The following is a 12,530-nucleotide window of genomic DNA, read 5'->3' as shown; positions in this document are numbered from 1 at the left end:
AAGTTGTCCCAAGGCCTTGCTACTCACTCGGTGCCCCTGTGGTCCTGACTGTGCTGAAATGGCTTACACGCACACACACGGGAGTTCCGTGCCGCTCACCCAATAGCGTCTGAAGGTCCGATTTGGATTTTCTTTTTTTTTCTTTTTTAAAATTTTATTGATTTATTTGAAAAAGAGATAGAGAGGAGGGCAGAGGGCCAAGCCAACTCTCCGCTGAGCAGGGAGCAGGGAGCAGGAAGCGGGACTGGATTGCAGGATCCTGAGTTCATGACCTGAGGGGATCATAGAAGCTCACTGATTGAGCCACCCAGGCGTCCCTCTCTTTTTACCTGTAAATATGTGGTTTCTTTTGGGAAAAATATTTTCTTTTATTTATTTTTTTTTAAAGATTTTTATTTATTCATTTGCGGGAGAGACAGAGAGAGAAGAAGCAGGGGGAAAGGCAGAGGGAGAGGGAGAAGCAGACTCCCCGCTTAACAAGGAGCCCGATGTGGGACTCGATCCCAGGACCCCGGGATCATGACCTGAGTCGAAGGCAGACGCTTAACCATCGAGCCACCCAGGCACCCGTTGGGAAAAATATTTTAAAAAATATTTGAGATATTGTTAATCCTTTTGGATTTTTTCTTATATTTTCTTATATTCTCAACTGTGGACAGCTCAAATTCAAAATTAACTCTATTTTCTGACAACACCATGTTTGCTCTTTGAAGATTTCCCTTAGCTCTTCTAGTCCATCTCCTAACTTGTCTATCCTGTCGAACAGCTTTAACACTATTCAAGAGCCAAGGTCATATATCTGGGTGGTTATAGGTCATATATGAAATGCTTCATCCAGATGGCCCAGTTTTGGCCAGACCCAGAAGAAAAAGTCAAAACAGTATATAATCCTGGCATTGATCCAAAGGATGCCTTTGCTGGAAGCACCCAGAGGTCCTAGCCGCTAGGAAGAAAGTCAGAGCACTTGTTCAACTCCCCGGAGTCCAGGTCCAGGAGTAGTTGCTATTGCCAGGATTACTAAAATGCCTTGTATATTCCTTCTTTCTCAGTTTCCCAAAGGAAAAAGGCCCAGGCCCCAGGCCTGCTGGCTTCAGGGGCAGCACAGTGCTTGGCTTACGTAGGTGCAGAGGGGCCTGGAGAGGGGCAAGGTGGGGAGGCAAGAGGGAAGAGCAGGTCTGAGACAGGGGACCCGGCACCCCGCGGGCCAGAGGGCTCTCTGGAAGCTGGAGCAGGGCAGGCTCGGGGCAGGACGGTGGGACTCGGATCCCAAAGGGCGTCGCAGGCCACGTTGCGAGCAGCACAGCGACGTGTCCGGAGTGCACAGCGCTTTATAAAGGCCTTGGGGAAGGACAGGGCTCCATTGGAACCCATCTTGTCTGCTGCCTAGGTTGGACACAGCCACTCCGGCCTGCGTCGCTGGCCCAGGCCCAAAGGATTCATGTCCCAAAAGGGTGACGGGGGGAGACAGGGAGTCAGCAAGCTAGGACCAGGGCGCCCCAGCTTCCTCCTCATCTTGAGCTGCTCTGACCCAGCAGGCCACACTGCCCCTTTCTTGAATCCCCTCTTCCCCTGGCTTCCAGGACAGCACACCCTCCTGGTTTCCCTCCTGCCACCACCACTTCTCCGACTCTCTGTCCGCCTCACCTCTAAATACTGGAGGGGACCAGAGTCTGTCTCCTTCTCCACCTGTGCCTCCTCCCTACATGCCTCCGATGACCCCAATCTGAGTTTTCAGCCCTGACCCTTCTTGTTGTCTTGGTCAGCTCAGACTGCTAGAACAAAATGCCATAGATCCGGGTGGAGTAGGGGTGGTGTCTGGCCGGCAAGCATTTATTTCTCACAGCTCTGGAGCCCAAAGTCCAGGGTCAGGGCGCCAGCACGATCCGGTTTTCGGTAAGGGCCATCTCCCTTGTTTGCAGATGCCTGCCTTCTTCTGTCCTTACACGGCCTGTCCTTGGTGTGTGGGGCACTCAGAGAGAAGGAGAGAGAGAGTGGAGAAGAAAATAAAATCCTATTAAATGTTGCCTACGAAAGACCACTTTAAACATAAAGACATAAATAAGTTGAAAAGAAGTGAATGAAGACAAAAGATATGCCATAGAGACAGTGAGCATAAGAAGGCTCGTATGGCTATTTTATTTCCCAGTTTTATTGAGATACAATCAACATATCATCCAGCATTGGAATATCAGGTAAAATAGACTTCACAACAAAGATCATTACTAGAGATAAACAGAGACATTTCATCATGAGAAAAGGACCAGTTCATGTGGACATAACCACAAATGTGTATCCATCTAACAGAGCCTCAAAATACATGAAGCTAAAATGGACAGAATTAAAGGGGAAAAGAGACAATTTCCCAGTCACCATAGGAGAGATTAACAGCCTCTCTCAGCAGTGACAGAAAAACTAGAGAAAAATCCGGAAAAGACACGGAAGAAGGGACGGGTGGGTACCAACTATCTTGATGGAGTCGGCATTTGTAGGACGACCCACCCAACGACGATAGGATACCCGTAGTCTTCAAGTGCACGACTTGTACTGTGCACGACATGTGTTGTGCAGGACAATGCACAATACAAGGCAGACCACACTGCCGTGTGAGCTTTCAAACAGTCTCAATCAATGTAAAGAGTTCAAAATCATACCGAATGTATTCTCTGATCGCGACAGACTTAAGTTCGAAATCACTATACCCGGTAAGATTTCACACAAACTCCAAATACCTGGAAATTAAACAACGCATTTCAATGGATGGGTCAAAACCCAAACAGGGGAAAGTAGAACTATTTTTAATTGAATAACAACACTACCACAAATATGCAGGAGGCAGTTAAGCAGTGTTGGGTGGGACGTTTACAGCATTAAATGCTTCAATGAGAAACGAAGAAAGATCTAAAAGCAAGGACTCGGGGTTTCAACCTAAGAAAGTAGGAAAAGCAAAGCAAAGAACGAAACCCAGAGTCAGACGTCCCTGGGCTCTCAGGGAGCTCACAGTCCCTCTGGTTTTTGCCCAGGGGAGGGGGATTCCAGCTAAGGGGCCTTTGCAGGCTCTTGGGAACCTGGGCCGCCTTAATTCCATTAGCAGTCCTGGTCGGGGGCTACAAGGGCGTGGGACCCCGGAAGCCCACCCCATTCGCCGCATCAGGGTCGTGACCCCGCGGCCCGCGCCCTCCCCCCGCTTCCGCGCCCCCCCGCGGCGGTTGGCTGGAGCCCCGCGGCCTGCGGCAGCAGCTCCCAGGTTCCCGGGCAGGCGGCGCCATGGGGCCCGGGCCCGCGCTCCTCCTCTTCCTGAGTCTGGGCCCGGGCCTGGGCCTGGGCCCGGGCCTGGGCCTGGATCGCGGCCTCCTCCCGCAGCCGCCGGCCCCTCGCAGGGCCCGGGCTGCCGTCCTCGTCTCCTGGGCGCCCGGCGCGCCCGCGTCCGGACCCCGCAGCTCGGATCTCGCCTCGGCCCGCCGCCCCCCGCCTGCCGCCCGGCCCGGGGGCCCGGCGCAGGGAGACGCGGCCGCGCCGCGCGGCTGGAGGGGCGGCCCGGGCGTCGGGGAGCCGGCCGGCAGCGCCCGCCTCCAACTGCGGCCCCGCGCGGCCCCTGGCGGCGGCGTGGTCCTGCGCGGCGGCGGCCGCCTCTGCCTGCCCCGCGGCCCCGCGCGCCCGTTCTGCGTCCTGCTGCGCGTCGTGCTGCGCGCCCGCCTGGCCGCCGCGCCCACGCCCGTGGACCTGCGGCTGTCCGCGCGCCACGGCCGCCTGTCCCTGCTGTGGCGCACCCCGCTGCAGCGCGCGCTCGGGCGCCCGGAGTGGACCTTCCGGCTCGTGCGGGTCCCGCCCGCCAACCTGCGGCGCCCCCGCCGCGCCGCCTCCGACCTGCCCGCGGATGGCCCTCGCCCCTACGCGGGCTTCGTGGCCCAAACCAAGTGTCCCACGGACGGGCCCACGCCTGTGGTTTTGGAAGCTGTCAACTCGGACGGTCCTCAAGCCATCGAGTCTTCGGTGTCCTGCCAGGTATCCGAAGATGTGCCCTGTGTCTTAAACACGGTAAAGATCAATAGGAACAAAGATGGTGTTCCCGTGGTGTTGACCAGGAAGATGGAGGATACCTTCAATGCAAGCTTTTCGTTTAACTGCGAGAACGCATCCTTAGTTGTTCCACAGTGGCAAGTCTTTTCCGTGCCCTCCATAAATGCTGTGCCGGACTGGAATGCACCTTTGGATAGACCAAATGTCCATTTAGGGGAAACTCCAGCAATTGTGTATATCCCCCCAAATTCTTTATCTTGGGGCGTGTATGTGTTCAGATTTACAGTCAAAATCTTCAAAGGAAAAAAAAAGACACTTAAGGCACGAGGCTCAGATGTCATCTACGTCACCATCGTTAGAAGTGACCTAAAGGCAGTTATTCCTGGGGGTCCCAACATAACAGTTAATTTCACAGGTAGGCTGGTTCTGGATGGAACGAATTCCTCGGATCCAGAGTCAGACAACCCTTCAGAGGGACTCCTTTTCTCCTGGTACTGTACCACAGATCCAAAAAACTACCAGGGAGCTAAGATTACAGTGATGAGCAACAGCGTCTGTCACCCGAAGCAAACTGATCTGAGCTGGAGATGGGCCCCTGGCCCTGTCCTAACACTTTCACCAGGAATACTTAAAGGTGGAGGTGTGTATTTTTTCAGAATGGTGATCCGGAAGGGAGGTAGGACAGCATATATTGATAAAATGGTACACGTGCTCAGAGGACCACCCCCCGCAGCAAACATTTCCTGTATTGAAAATTGTGGTGCCGTTTTGGTCATTTCAGACAGATTTTCTTTGTTTCTAAATTGCACAAACTGTTCAGCGAGGCAGGATGTCTATAAATGGTCGATTCTGTCCTCTTCAGGTGATGAGATAACATTTGATTGGGTGAAACACACCACAACAGGGAGGAATGGTGCTTCTTTGTCTATAAAAGCTTTTGCTTTTAAGGATTTTCCTGAAGCTGAGTTTTGGATGTCTGTGCATCTAGCAACTTGGAGTGGGGAGACCTTGGACTTGAGGCACCCCTTGATTATTAACTATGTCCCTCAAAGCGGAGAGTGCACCATTAATCCAGATAAGGGAGTTGCATTTTTTACCAGGTTTGTCATCCGGTGTAATAATTTTAAGGACAAGAACATCCCTCTTACATACAAAATGGTAGTCTCTGATTTGTATGGTTTTGGTCAGATCAGTTCTGTAAAAGAGAACGCCTTGGGGGCCATCCTGTATTTGGGGAGTGAGTCCACATCGCCCCCTTCCTTTCTCCCTGTCGGCGTGTTGGCCAATCGTTACGCCGTGAAGATCCACGTTCAGGTGTATGACGCTTTAGGCGCTTTTTCTCAGTTGACTTTGCACGCGACTGTACATGCTCCAACGGACAAAATCTCAGGGAAGGATGTGCTCGATCGCTTATTCAACTTCACCATGGGACCAAATTCATCGCTCTCTACTTTGCTTGACAACCAGGAATTTCTACCTGCAGGTTATTTAATATATATAGCAGCTTCTGTTCTGAATATCATGAAACCTGAATTAACTTTGCACGCTGAGAGAACCAGACTCCGGGAATACCTTGTCAACCAGACTTTCGTTCTTCCCAACAGCACTTTGGTGGAAGTCAGCCAGGTAGTCATGAGTGTTACTAAATTAACCCAGACGACCTCTGGATTCACTCGAATGGCTCAGAAACTCGCCACAGTGAGGATCTGGCAAGCAAATCGAGCCCTCCAACAGTCTCGACAGAAAGATCCACAGTTTTACTCTGAACAAATAGAAATCGTGAGCACTGGGATATTAACAACTTTGTCTAATATCTTTAAACTGACCGTTAGCTACGAAGTGGTTGATGAGCCTTTCTACGAGTTGGAATTACTAGCAGACACAATACTGGAGGGTAAAGTGCCAGGGAATGAGACCACTGCAATGACATCCTCCAGCTTTAACGTGTACGTCAGGAAAGCTGAAAAGTGGGACGTGACTGACGTCTTCAGCAATGAGAAAAGCAGTCGAAATTATTTTCGTCTGACGCTAAACGTGAGCAGTGTTCCAAGTTTGCCCCCGAATGCCCCGATTTCCACCATGTTTTGTGAATTTGCAGATGATCCCTTTCCTTGGATGAATGATCAGGAAAGCTGTTCTGCAGAGGTGGTTGGATTCAGAATGACAGGAAGCACACCTAACGGCGATGTGATCGAGATCCTGCCTGATGTAGCCGAAGTGTACATCGCCAGAAAAAACTTGAGCTTTGCGGCTTTTAATCTCACAGTGGGACCCGAGAATGAGCCCGAGGGAGCTGAGGAGTCTTTCTCAATGACGACAGGGGAGTTTAGGTTTGAGGTGGACAGCAGTGTAGTGAAGGAGTTGCTGGTCCACATTGTGACCGAAGTGACCGTGTTGTTCACGGTTTTGGTATACGCCGGCAGTGAAATGACCCCCACTGCTCTGGTCGCCACCTTCCTCGTGCCCCATGACATCCCTCCCATGGCCAACCAGAGTGACCTGTTTGACTCGGCCTGTACAGTTAGGGAGGCCCGCGTGGTTTGCCTTCCAGCATCCCTGCTGCAAGTCATAGCTCAGCGAAGTGGCTCGTCTGAGTGCACCTTGATCATAGTTCTGCAGGCACCCCGTTTTGTCAAGAAAGCCAGTGAAAAGCTGGTGAGAATAGCTCTTTTCAGCGCTCACTGCCTAGACATGTATGGGATCCAGAGCGATTGGAGAGAAGATACCTGTGTTCTCGGAGAGAAGACCACCTGGCGTAGAGTGCACTGTATCTGCGCAAACACGAGGAGGGCCCGGCGGCAGCTGGACCTAATAAAACAAGCCAGCACCCACCTGCAAACCCATTTTCTGACGGCCAAGGTGATTGTGGTCCCTAATCCTGTAGATCTACGGTTGGAGGTCATCAAGAACGTTACCCAAAACCCTGTGACGCTCTTCACCGTACTTTTCATTATGCTCACGTACATAATCCTAGCTTTCTGGGCCTTGCTGAGAGATGACGTGGATCAGTATCTTCGGCTACATGTGGTAATTCTACTTGATAACGATCCTTATGATAAGGTGTGTTACCTCGTCACTATTTTTACAGGAAGCCGTGGTGGGGCTGGGACCAGGGCCGATGTCTTCATCCAACTTAGGGGGACAGACGGTGCCAGTGATGTGCATTGTCTGAGCCATCCTTATTTTAAAACCCTCTACCGGGGAAGCATCTACACTTTTCTCCTAACGGCGAAAAGTGTCTTGGGGGACATCCATTCCATTCGTGTGTGGCACAACAATGAGGGCAAAGCCCCCAGTTGGTATTTAAGCAGAATCAAAGTGGAAAATCTGTTCAGCAGACACATCTGGCTGTTTTTATGCCGGAAATGGCTTTCTGTTGGCACCTCTTTGGACAGAACATTTCATGTTACGGACCCAGACAAGCCTATAAACAGAATGGACTATTTCCTGATAGATTCGACTTACAAGCTGGGGAGAAATCACATGTGGTTCTCTATTTTCTCCGGTGTCATTGGTAGGCCCTTCAATAGGCTTCAGAGACTGTCCTGCTGTTTGGCAATGCTGATGGCCTCCCTTCTGTGTAATATTATGTTCCTTAATCTCGACAGACCAGACGAAACAGAGTCAGAAGAGAGAAGGTACATCAGGTCAATGATGATAGGACTGGAAAGTGTCTTAATTACAATCCCTGTGCAATTATTGATCACTTTTCTGTTCACCTACTCCCAGAAGGAACCTCGTGTGACTCTAGAAAAGGTATCTCCCCAGAAGCATTCCTTGGTGCCAGAAAATGGACACTGGGAGGAATATGTTGAAAAGTGGCATGCTCGTGAAACTGTGCATGCATCCACCAAGAAGGCTTCGAAGCTTCCATCTGTGAAAAGCACTAGACTTCACAAGGCTTCTGCCAAGATACCCTCCATGGCACAGCCTATGCGGAAGAAAGGAGAGCGCAAGCTCTCACACACCCAGGGAAAAAATATAAATGCCAGTAACACAAACACAAATAACAATCAAGATGTTGCTTCTAGAGAGCCACCTTCCCAAGTGGCTCCTGTAGAACTCAAGAAGAGCAGGATCGTTTTGCCTTCATGTTGCATTTATATAGCGTGGTTCTTGGTTTTCGTCACGTCCAGTATATCTTCATTCTTCATTGTATTTTACGGGCTGACCTATGGTTATGAAAAGTCACTAGAATGGCTCTTTGCTTCATTTTGTTCGTTCTGTCTGTCCATTTTTCTGGTGCAGCCATCTAAAATTATACTCCTGTCAGGCCTCAGAACAAGTAGGCCCAAATATTGTAAAAACCTTTCATGGGCAGGCAGGTACTGCTATACCGAGATCGAGCTGCGAAGCAAGTTGAGCCCAGAAGAAATGCAAGAGCGACACGAGCAGATCCTGCAGCTCCGAAGATCGAGGATGTACCAGCCCCTCACTGAAGATGAAATCCTAATATTCAAAAGAAAGAAGACAATCAAGAGAAGGGCTTTGCTGTTCCTGTGTTACATTCTGACCCACTTCATCTTTCTAGCCCTCCTGTTGAGCCTCGTCGCCCTCCTGCGCCACACGGACAGCTTTTACTATAATCAGTTTATTCGCAGTCAGTTCTCTGTGGATCTCGGCTCGGTGACCAAGCTGGCGGACATCTACAGGTGGCTGAACAGCGTGCTGGTGCCTCTGCTCCACAATGACCCGAATCCAACGTTTCTTCCCGACAGCTCCTCTAAAATCCTGGGTCTTCCCCTGCTGAGGCAGGTGAGGGCAAAACCTGGCGATAAAGCCTGCCTGCCTGCCAACAACTTTGCGCAAACCGGCATGGAAGGAGAAGTCCGTTGTCATCCCAACTATGGCACTGACCCGGAAGACACGAGAAACTACTCTAGCCTTTGGACCAAACTTGCGAAGAGGTCCGAGGACAAGCATGCCAACGGGTTTACTTACAAGCCTCCGGAGAAGACATGGGGCTATTTCTCCCACGGACTCTTACACACCTACGGGTCAGGAGGCTATGCATTCTATTTTTTCCCAGAACAGCAGCAGTTTAATTCCACCGTGAGGCTCAGGGAACTCCAGAGCAGCGGCTGGCTTGACGAGAAGACGTGGGCCGTGATTCTGGAGCTGACCACCTTCAATCCAGACGTCAGTCTGTTCTGTAGCGTTTCTGTCATTTTCGAGGCGTCTCAGTTGGGAGTTGTGAACACGAGTATATCTGTGCACTCCTTCTCGGTTGCTGATTTCGACAGGGAAACTTCAGCGGAAGTCTACTTGTATGTGGCCATTCTCATTTTTGTTTTAGCCTACATCGTCGATGAGGGCTATATCATCACGCAAGAAAGGGCCTCCTACGTGAGAAGTGTGTATAATCTGCTCAACTTTGCTTTAAAATGCATATTTACTGTGCTGATTGTGCTCTTCTTCAGGAGGCACTTCTTGGCCACGGGCATAATTCGGTTTTACCTGTCGAACCCTGCAGATTTCATTCCCTTTCACGCAGTTTCTCAAGTAGATCACGTCATGAGGATCATTTTGGGTTTCCTGTTATTTCTGACCATTTTGAAGACGCTCAGGTATTCCAGATTCTTTTATGATGTGCGCCTGGCTCAGAGGGCCATTCAGGCCGCCCTTCCCGGCATCTGCCACATGGCGCTGGTGGTGTCCGTGTACTTCTTTGTGTACGTGGCCTTCGGCTACCTGGTGTTCGGTCAACACGAGTGGAACTATAGTAACCTGATTCACGCCACGCAGACGATATTCTCCTATTGCGTTTCAGCCTTTCAGAACACCGAGTTCTCCAACAACAGGGTTCTGGGGGTCCTATTCCTCTCATCGTTCATGCTGGTGATGATCTGCATATTGATCAACTTATTTCAGGCAGTGATTTTGTCTGCCTATGAGGAAATGAAGCAGCCCGTGTATGAGGAACCATCAGAGGAAGCGGAAGCAGTGACCTATCTGTGTCGCAAGCTAAGAGCTATGTTTAGGTTTCTGACCTTCCAACCCAGGGACAAAGATGAACCAGAGTTCTTTGTCAACATGCTGTATGGGCAGCCGGAGAAGAACAGCCGCCGGTATCTGGGGCTGAAGACCAGAAACGTCAATGGGAAGAAGATGGTTTATCTTGTTGTGTGATCAGTAACAGGGTCAAGAACCATAGGCAAGAGTCCCCCCAGATGCTCATTCTGTGGGTATAAGGAATGTTCAATGGCTCAGTAGTGCTCTCTACCCGTGTCCTGGAACACGCACACCCCACATTCGGAGGTATCTCCACCTTTGGCCTCTACTCTTGAGTGTTGGGGTAAAGGGCAGGTCTGCAGAATGGAACCCAGGGCTGATTTCCCTCTAGAGGGAACTTAGTGTCTTTGGAGCCCACAGCAGTTTAGAGACCCAGATTTGGGGGAGAGAGAGCTAAAGAGCCCCCACTCCACCTCTGCAGGGCAGAGCATTCTCCTGTTGGGACTGTGTCCCTGGGGCTGGGAGCCAAGAGCCTGTGGCTCCCTCAGTCCCTCTGAGAGTTCCCTTTGCAGACCAGGGCTGGGGCACACCCCTAGCCGCCCCCTCCCCAGCCCCAGACCCCACAATCCAGCTGGGCCAGGGCTTGTAGGGACAGTGGTGAGTTTGGGATCTGTCCTCCTGCTTTTGAATTCAGGGATGGGACCTGAGGGTCAGAAGTCTGAGCTTCCCATCTACTCCTTTGGGCTACTGCCAGTTAAAGTTAAATGTGAAATTTAATAACATTTTCCGGCCATTAGACATGAATTTTGTTCAACAACAAAAAGGTGTGTGTGTGTGTGTGTGTGTGTGTGTGTGTGTGTGTGTGTATGTTTTAGGGGGGGAGTGGATTCACACTGAAAGATAGTGAATGTTCTATATATTGACTGTAACAATATATCCATCCAGGGCTTGGGCTTTGGGTTATTCACAGCATGGTGGATTATTTGTAATAATAAAGAAAATGTGGTTTATTGTTAAAGAGCCATATGGGCTCGTAACTCTTATAGTTCTGCTCAGAAGCATGTTCATTTACGTAGATGCCACTTTAAGCTTTATCAGAATTAAATGTGAGATTTCTCCTGCGAGACCTGCTGTTATTTCTGGGCGAGGGGCATATATACAGACGGCTCCTGCCTTCCACATCGAGAGCCAGTGAAGGGGGACAACGCAATCCGGTGGGTGACAAAGTTGTCCCAAGGCCTTGCTACTCACTCGGTGCCCCTGTGGTCCTGACTGTGCTGAAATGGCTTACACGCACACACACGGGAGTTCCGTGCCGCTCACCCAATAGCGTCTGAAGGTCCGATTTGGATTTTCTTTTTTAAAATTTTATTGATTTATTTGAAAAAGAGATAGAGAGGAGGGCAGAGGGCCAAGCCAACTCTCCGCTGAGCAGGGAGCAGGGAGCAGGAAGCGGGACTGGATTGCAGGATCCTGAGTTCATGACCTGAGGGGATCATAGAAGCTCACTGATTGAGCCACCCAGGCGTCCCTCTCTTTTTACCTGTAAATATGTGGTTTCTTTTGGGAAAAATATTTTCTTTTATTTATTTTTTTTTAAAGATTTTTATTTATTCATTTGCGGGAGAGACAGAGAGAGAAGAAGCAGGGGGAAAGGCAGAGGGAGAGGGAGAAGCAGACTCCCCGCTTAACAAGGAGCCCGATGTGGGACTCGATCCCAGGACCCCGGGATCATGACCTGAGTCGAAGGCAGACGCTTAACCATCGAGCCACCCAGGCACCCGTTGGGAAAAATATTTTAAAAAATATTTGAGATATTGTTAATCCTTTTGGATTTTTTCTTATATTTTCTTATATTCTCAACTGTGGACAGCTCAAATTCAAAATTAACTCTATTTTCTGACAACACCATGTTTGCTCTTTGAAGATTTCCCTTAGCTCTTCTAGTCCATCTCCTAACTTGTCTATCCTGTCGAACAGCTTTAACACTATTCAAGAGCCAAGGTCATATATCTGGGTGGTTATAGGTCATATATGAAATGCTTCATCCAGATGGCCCAGTTTTGGCCAGACCCAGAAGAAAAAGTCAAAACAGTATATAATCCTGGCATTGATCCAAAGGATGCCTTTGCTGGAAGCACCCAGAGGTCCTAGCCGCTAGGAAGAAAGTCAGAGCACTTGTTCAACTCCCCGGAGTCCAGGTCCAGGAGTAGTTGCTATTGCCAGGATTACTAAAATGCCTTGTATATTCCTTCTTTCTCAGTTTCCCAAAGGAAAAAGGCCCAGGCCCCAGGCCTGCTGGCTTCAGGGGCAGCACAGTGCTTGGCTTACGTAGGTGCAGAGGGGCCTGGAGAGGGGCAAGGTGGGGAGGCAAGAGGGAAGAGCAGGTCTGAGACAGGGGACCCGGCACCCCGCGGGCCAGAGGGCTCTCTGGAAGCTGGAGCAGGGCAGGCTCGGGGCAGGACGGTGGGACTCGGATCCCAAAGGGCGTCGCAGGCCACGTTGCGAGCAGCACAGCGACGTGTCCGGAGTGCACAGCGCTTTATAAAGGCCTTGGGGAA

General features: G+C 50.5%; 1 protein-coding gene across 1 annotated transcript; it reads left to right on the top strand.

Annotated features, from left to right (window-relative positions):
* Positions 1-3,264: 3,264 nt before the first annotated feature.
* Positions 3,265-10,844, top strand: LOC148163827 (polycystin family receptor for egg jelly-like). The gene has a single exon (XM_088025407.1). The coding sequence runs from the start codon at positions 3,265-3,267 to the stop codon at positions 10,144-10,146; it is 6,882 nt and encodes a 2,293-aa protein (XP_087881533.1). The 3' UTR covers positions 10,147-10,844.
* Positions 10,845-12,530: the final 1,686 nt, after the last annotated feature.

This window comes from Eumetopias jubatus, unplaced genomic scaffold (genome assembly GCF_037043125.1).
Source record: "Eumetopias jubatus isolate StellerSeaLion01/CBP00866 unplaced genomic scaffold, mEumJub1_p1.0 scaffold_8, whole genome shotgun sequence".
NCBI lineage: Eukaryota > Metazoa > Chordata > Mammalia > Carnivora > Otariidae > Eumetopias > Eumetopias jubatus.
Note: the sequence above shows the minus strand (reverse complement) of the source record. Positions and strands in the feature narration are given on the sequence as shown.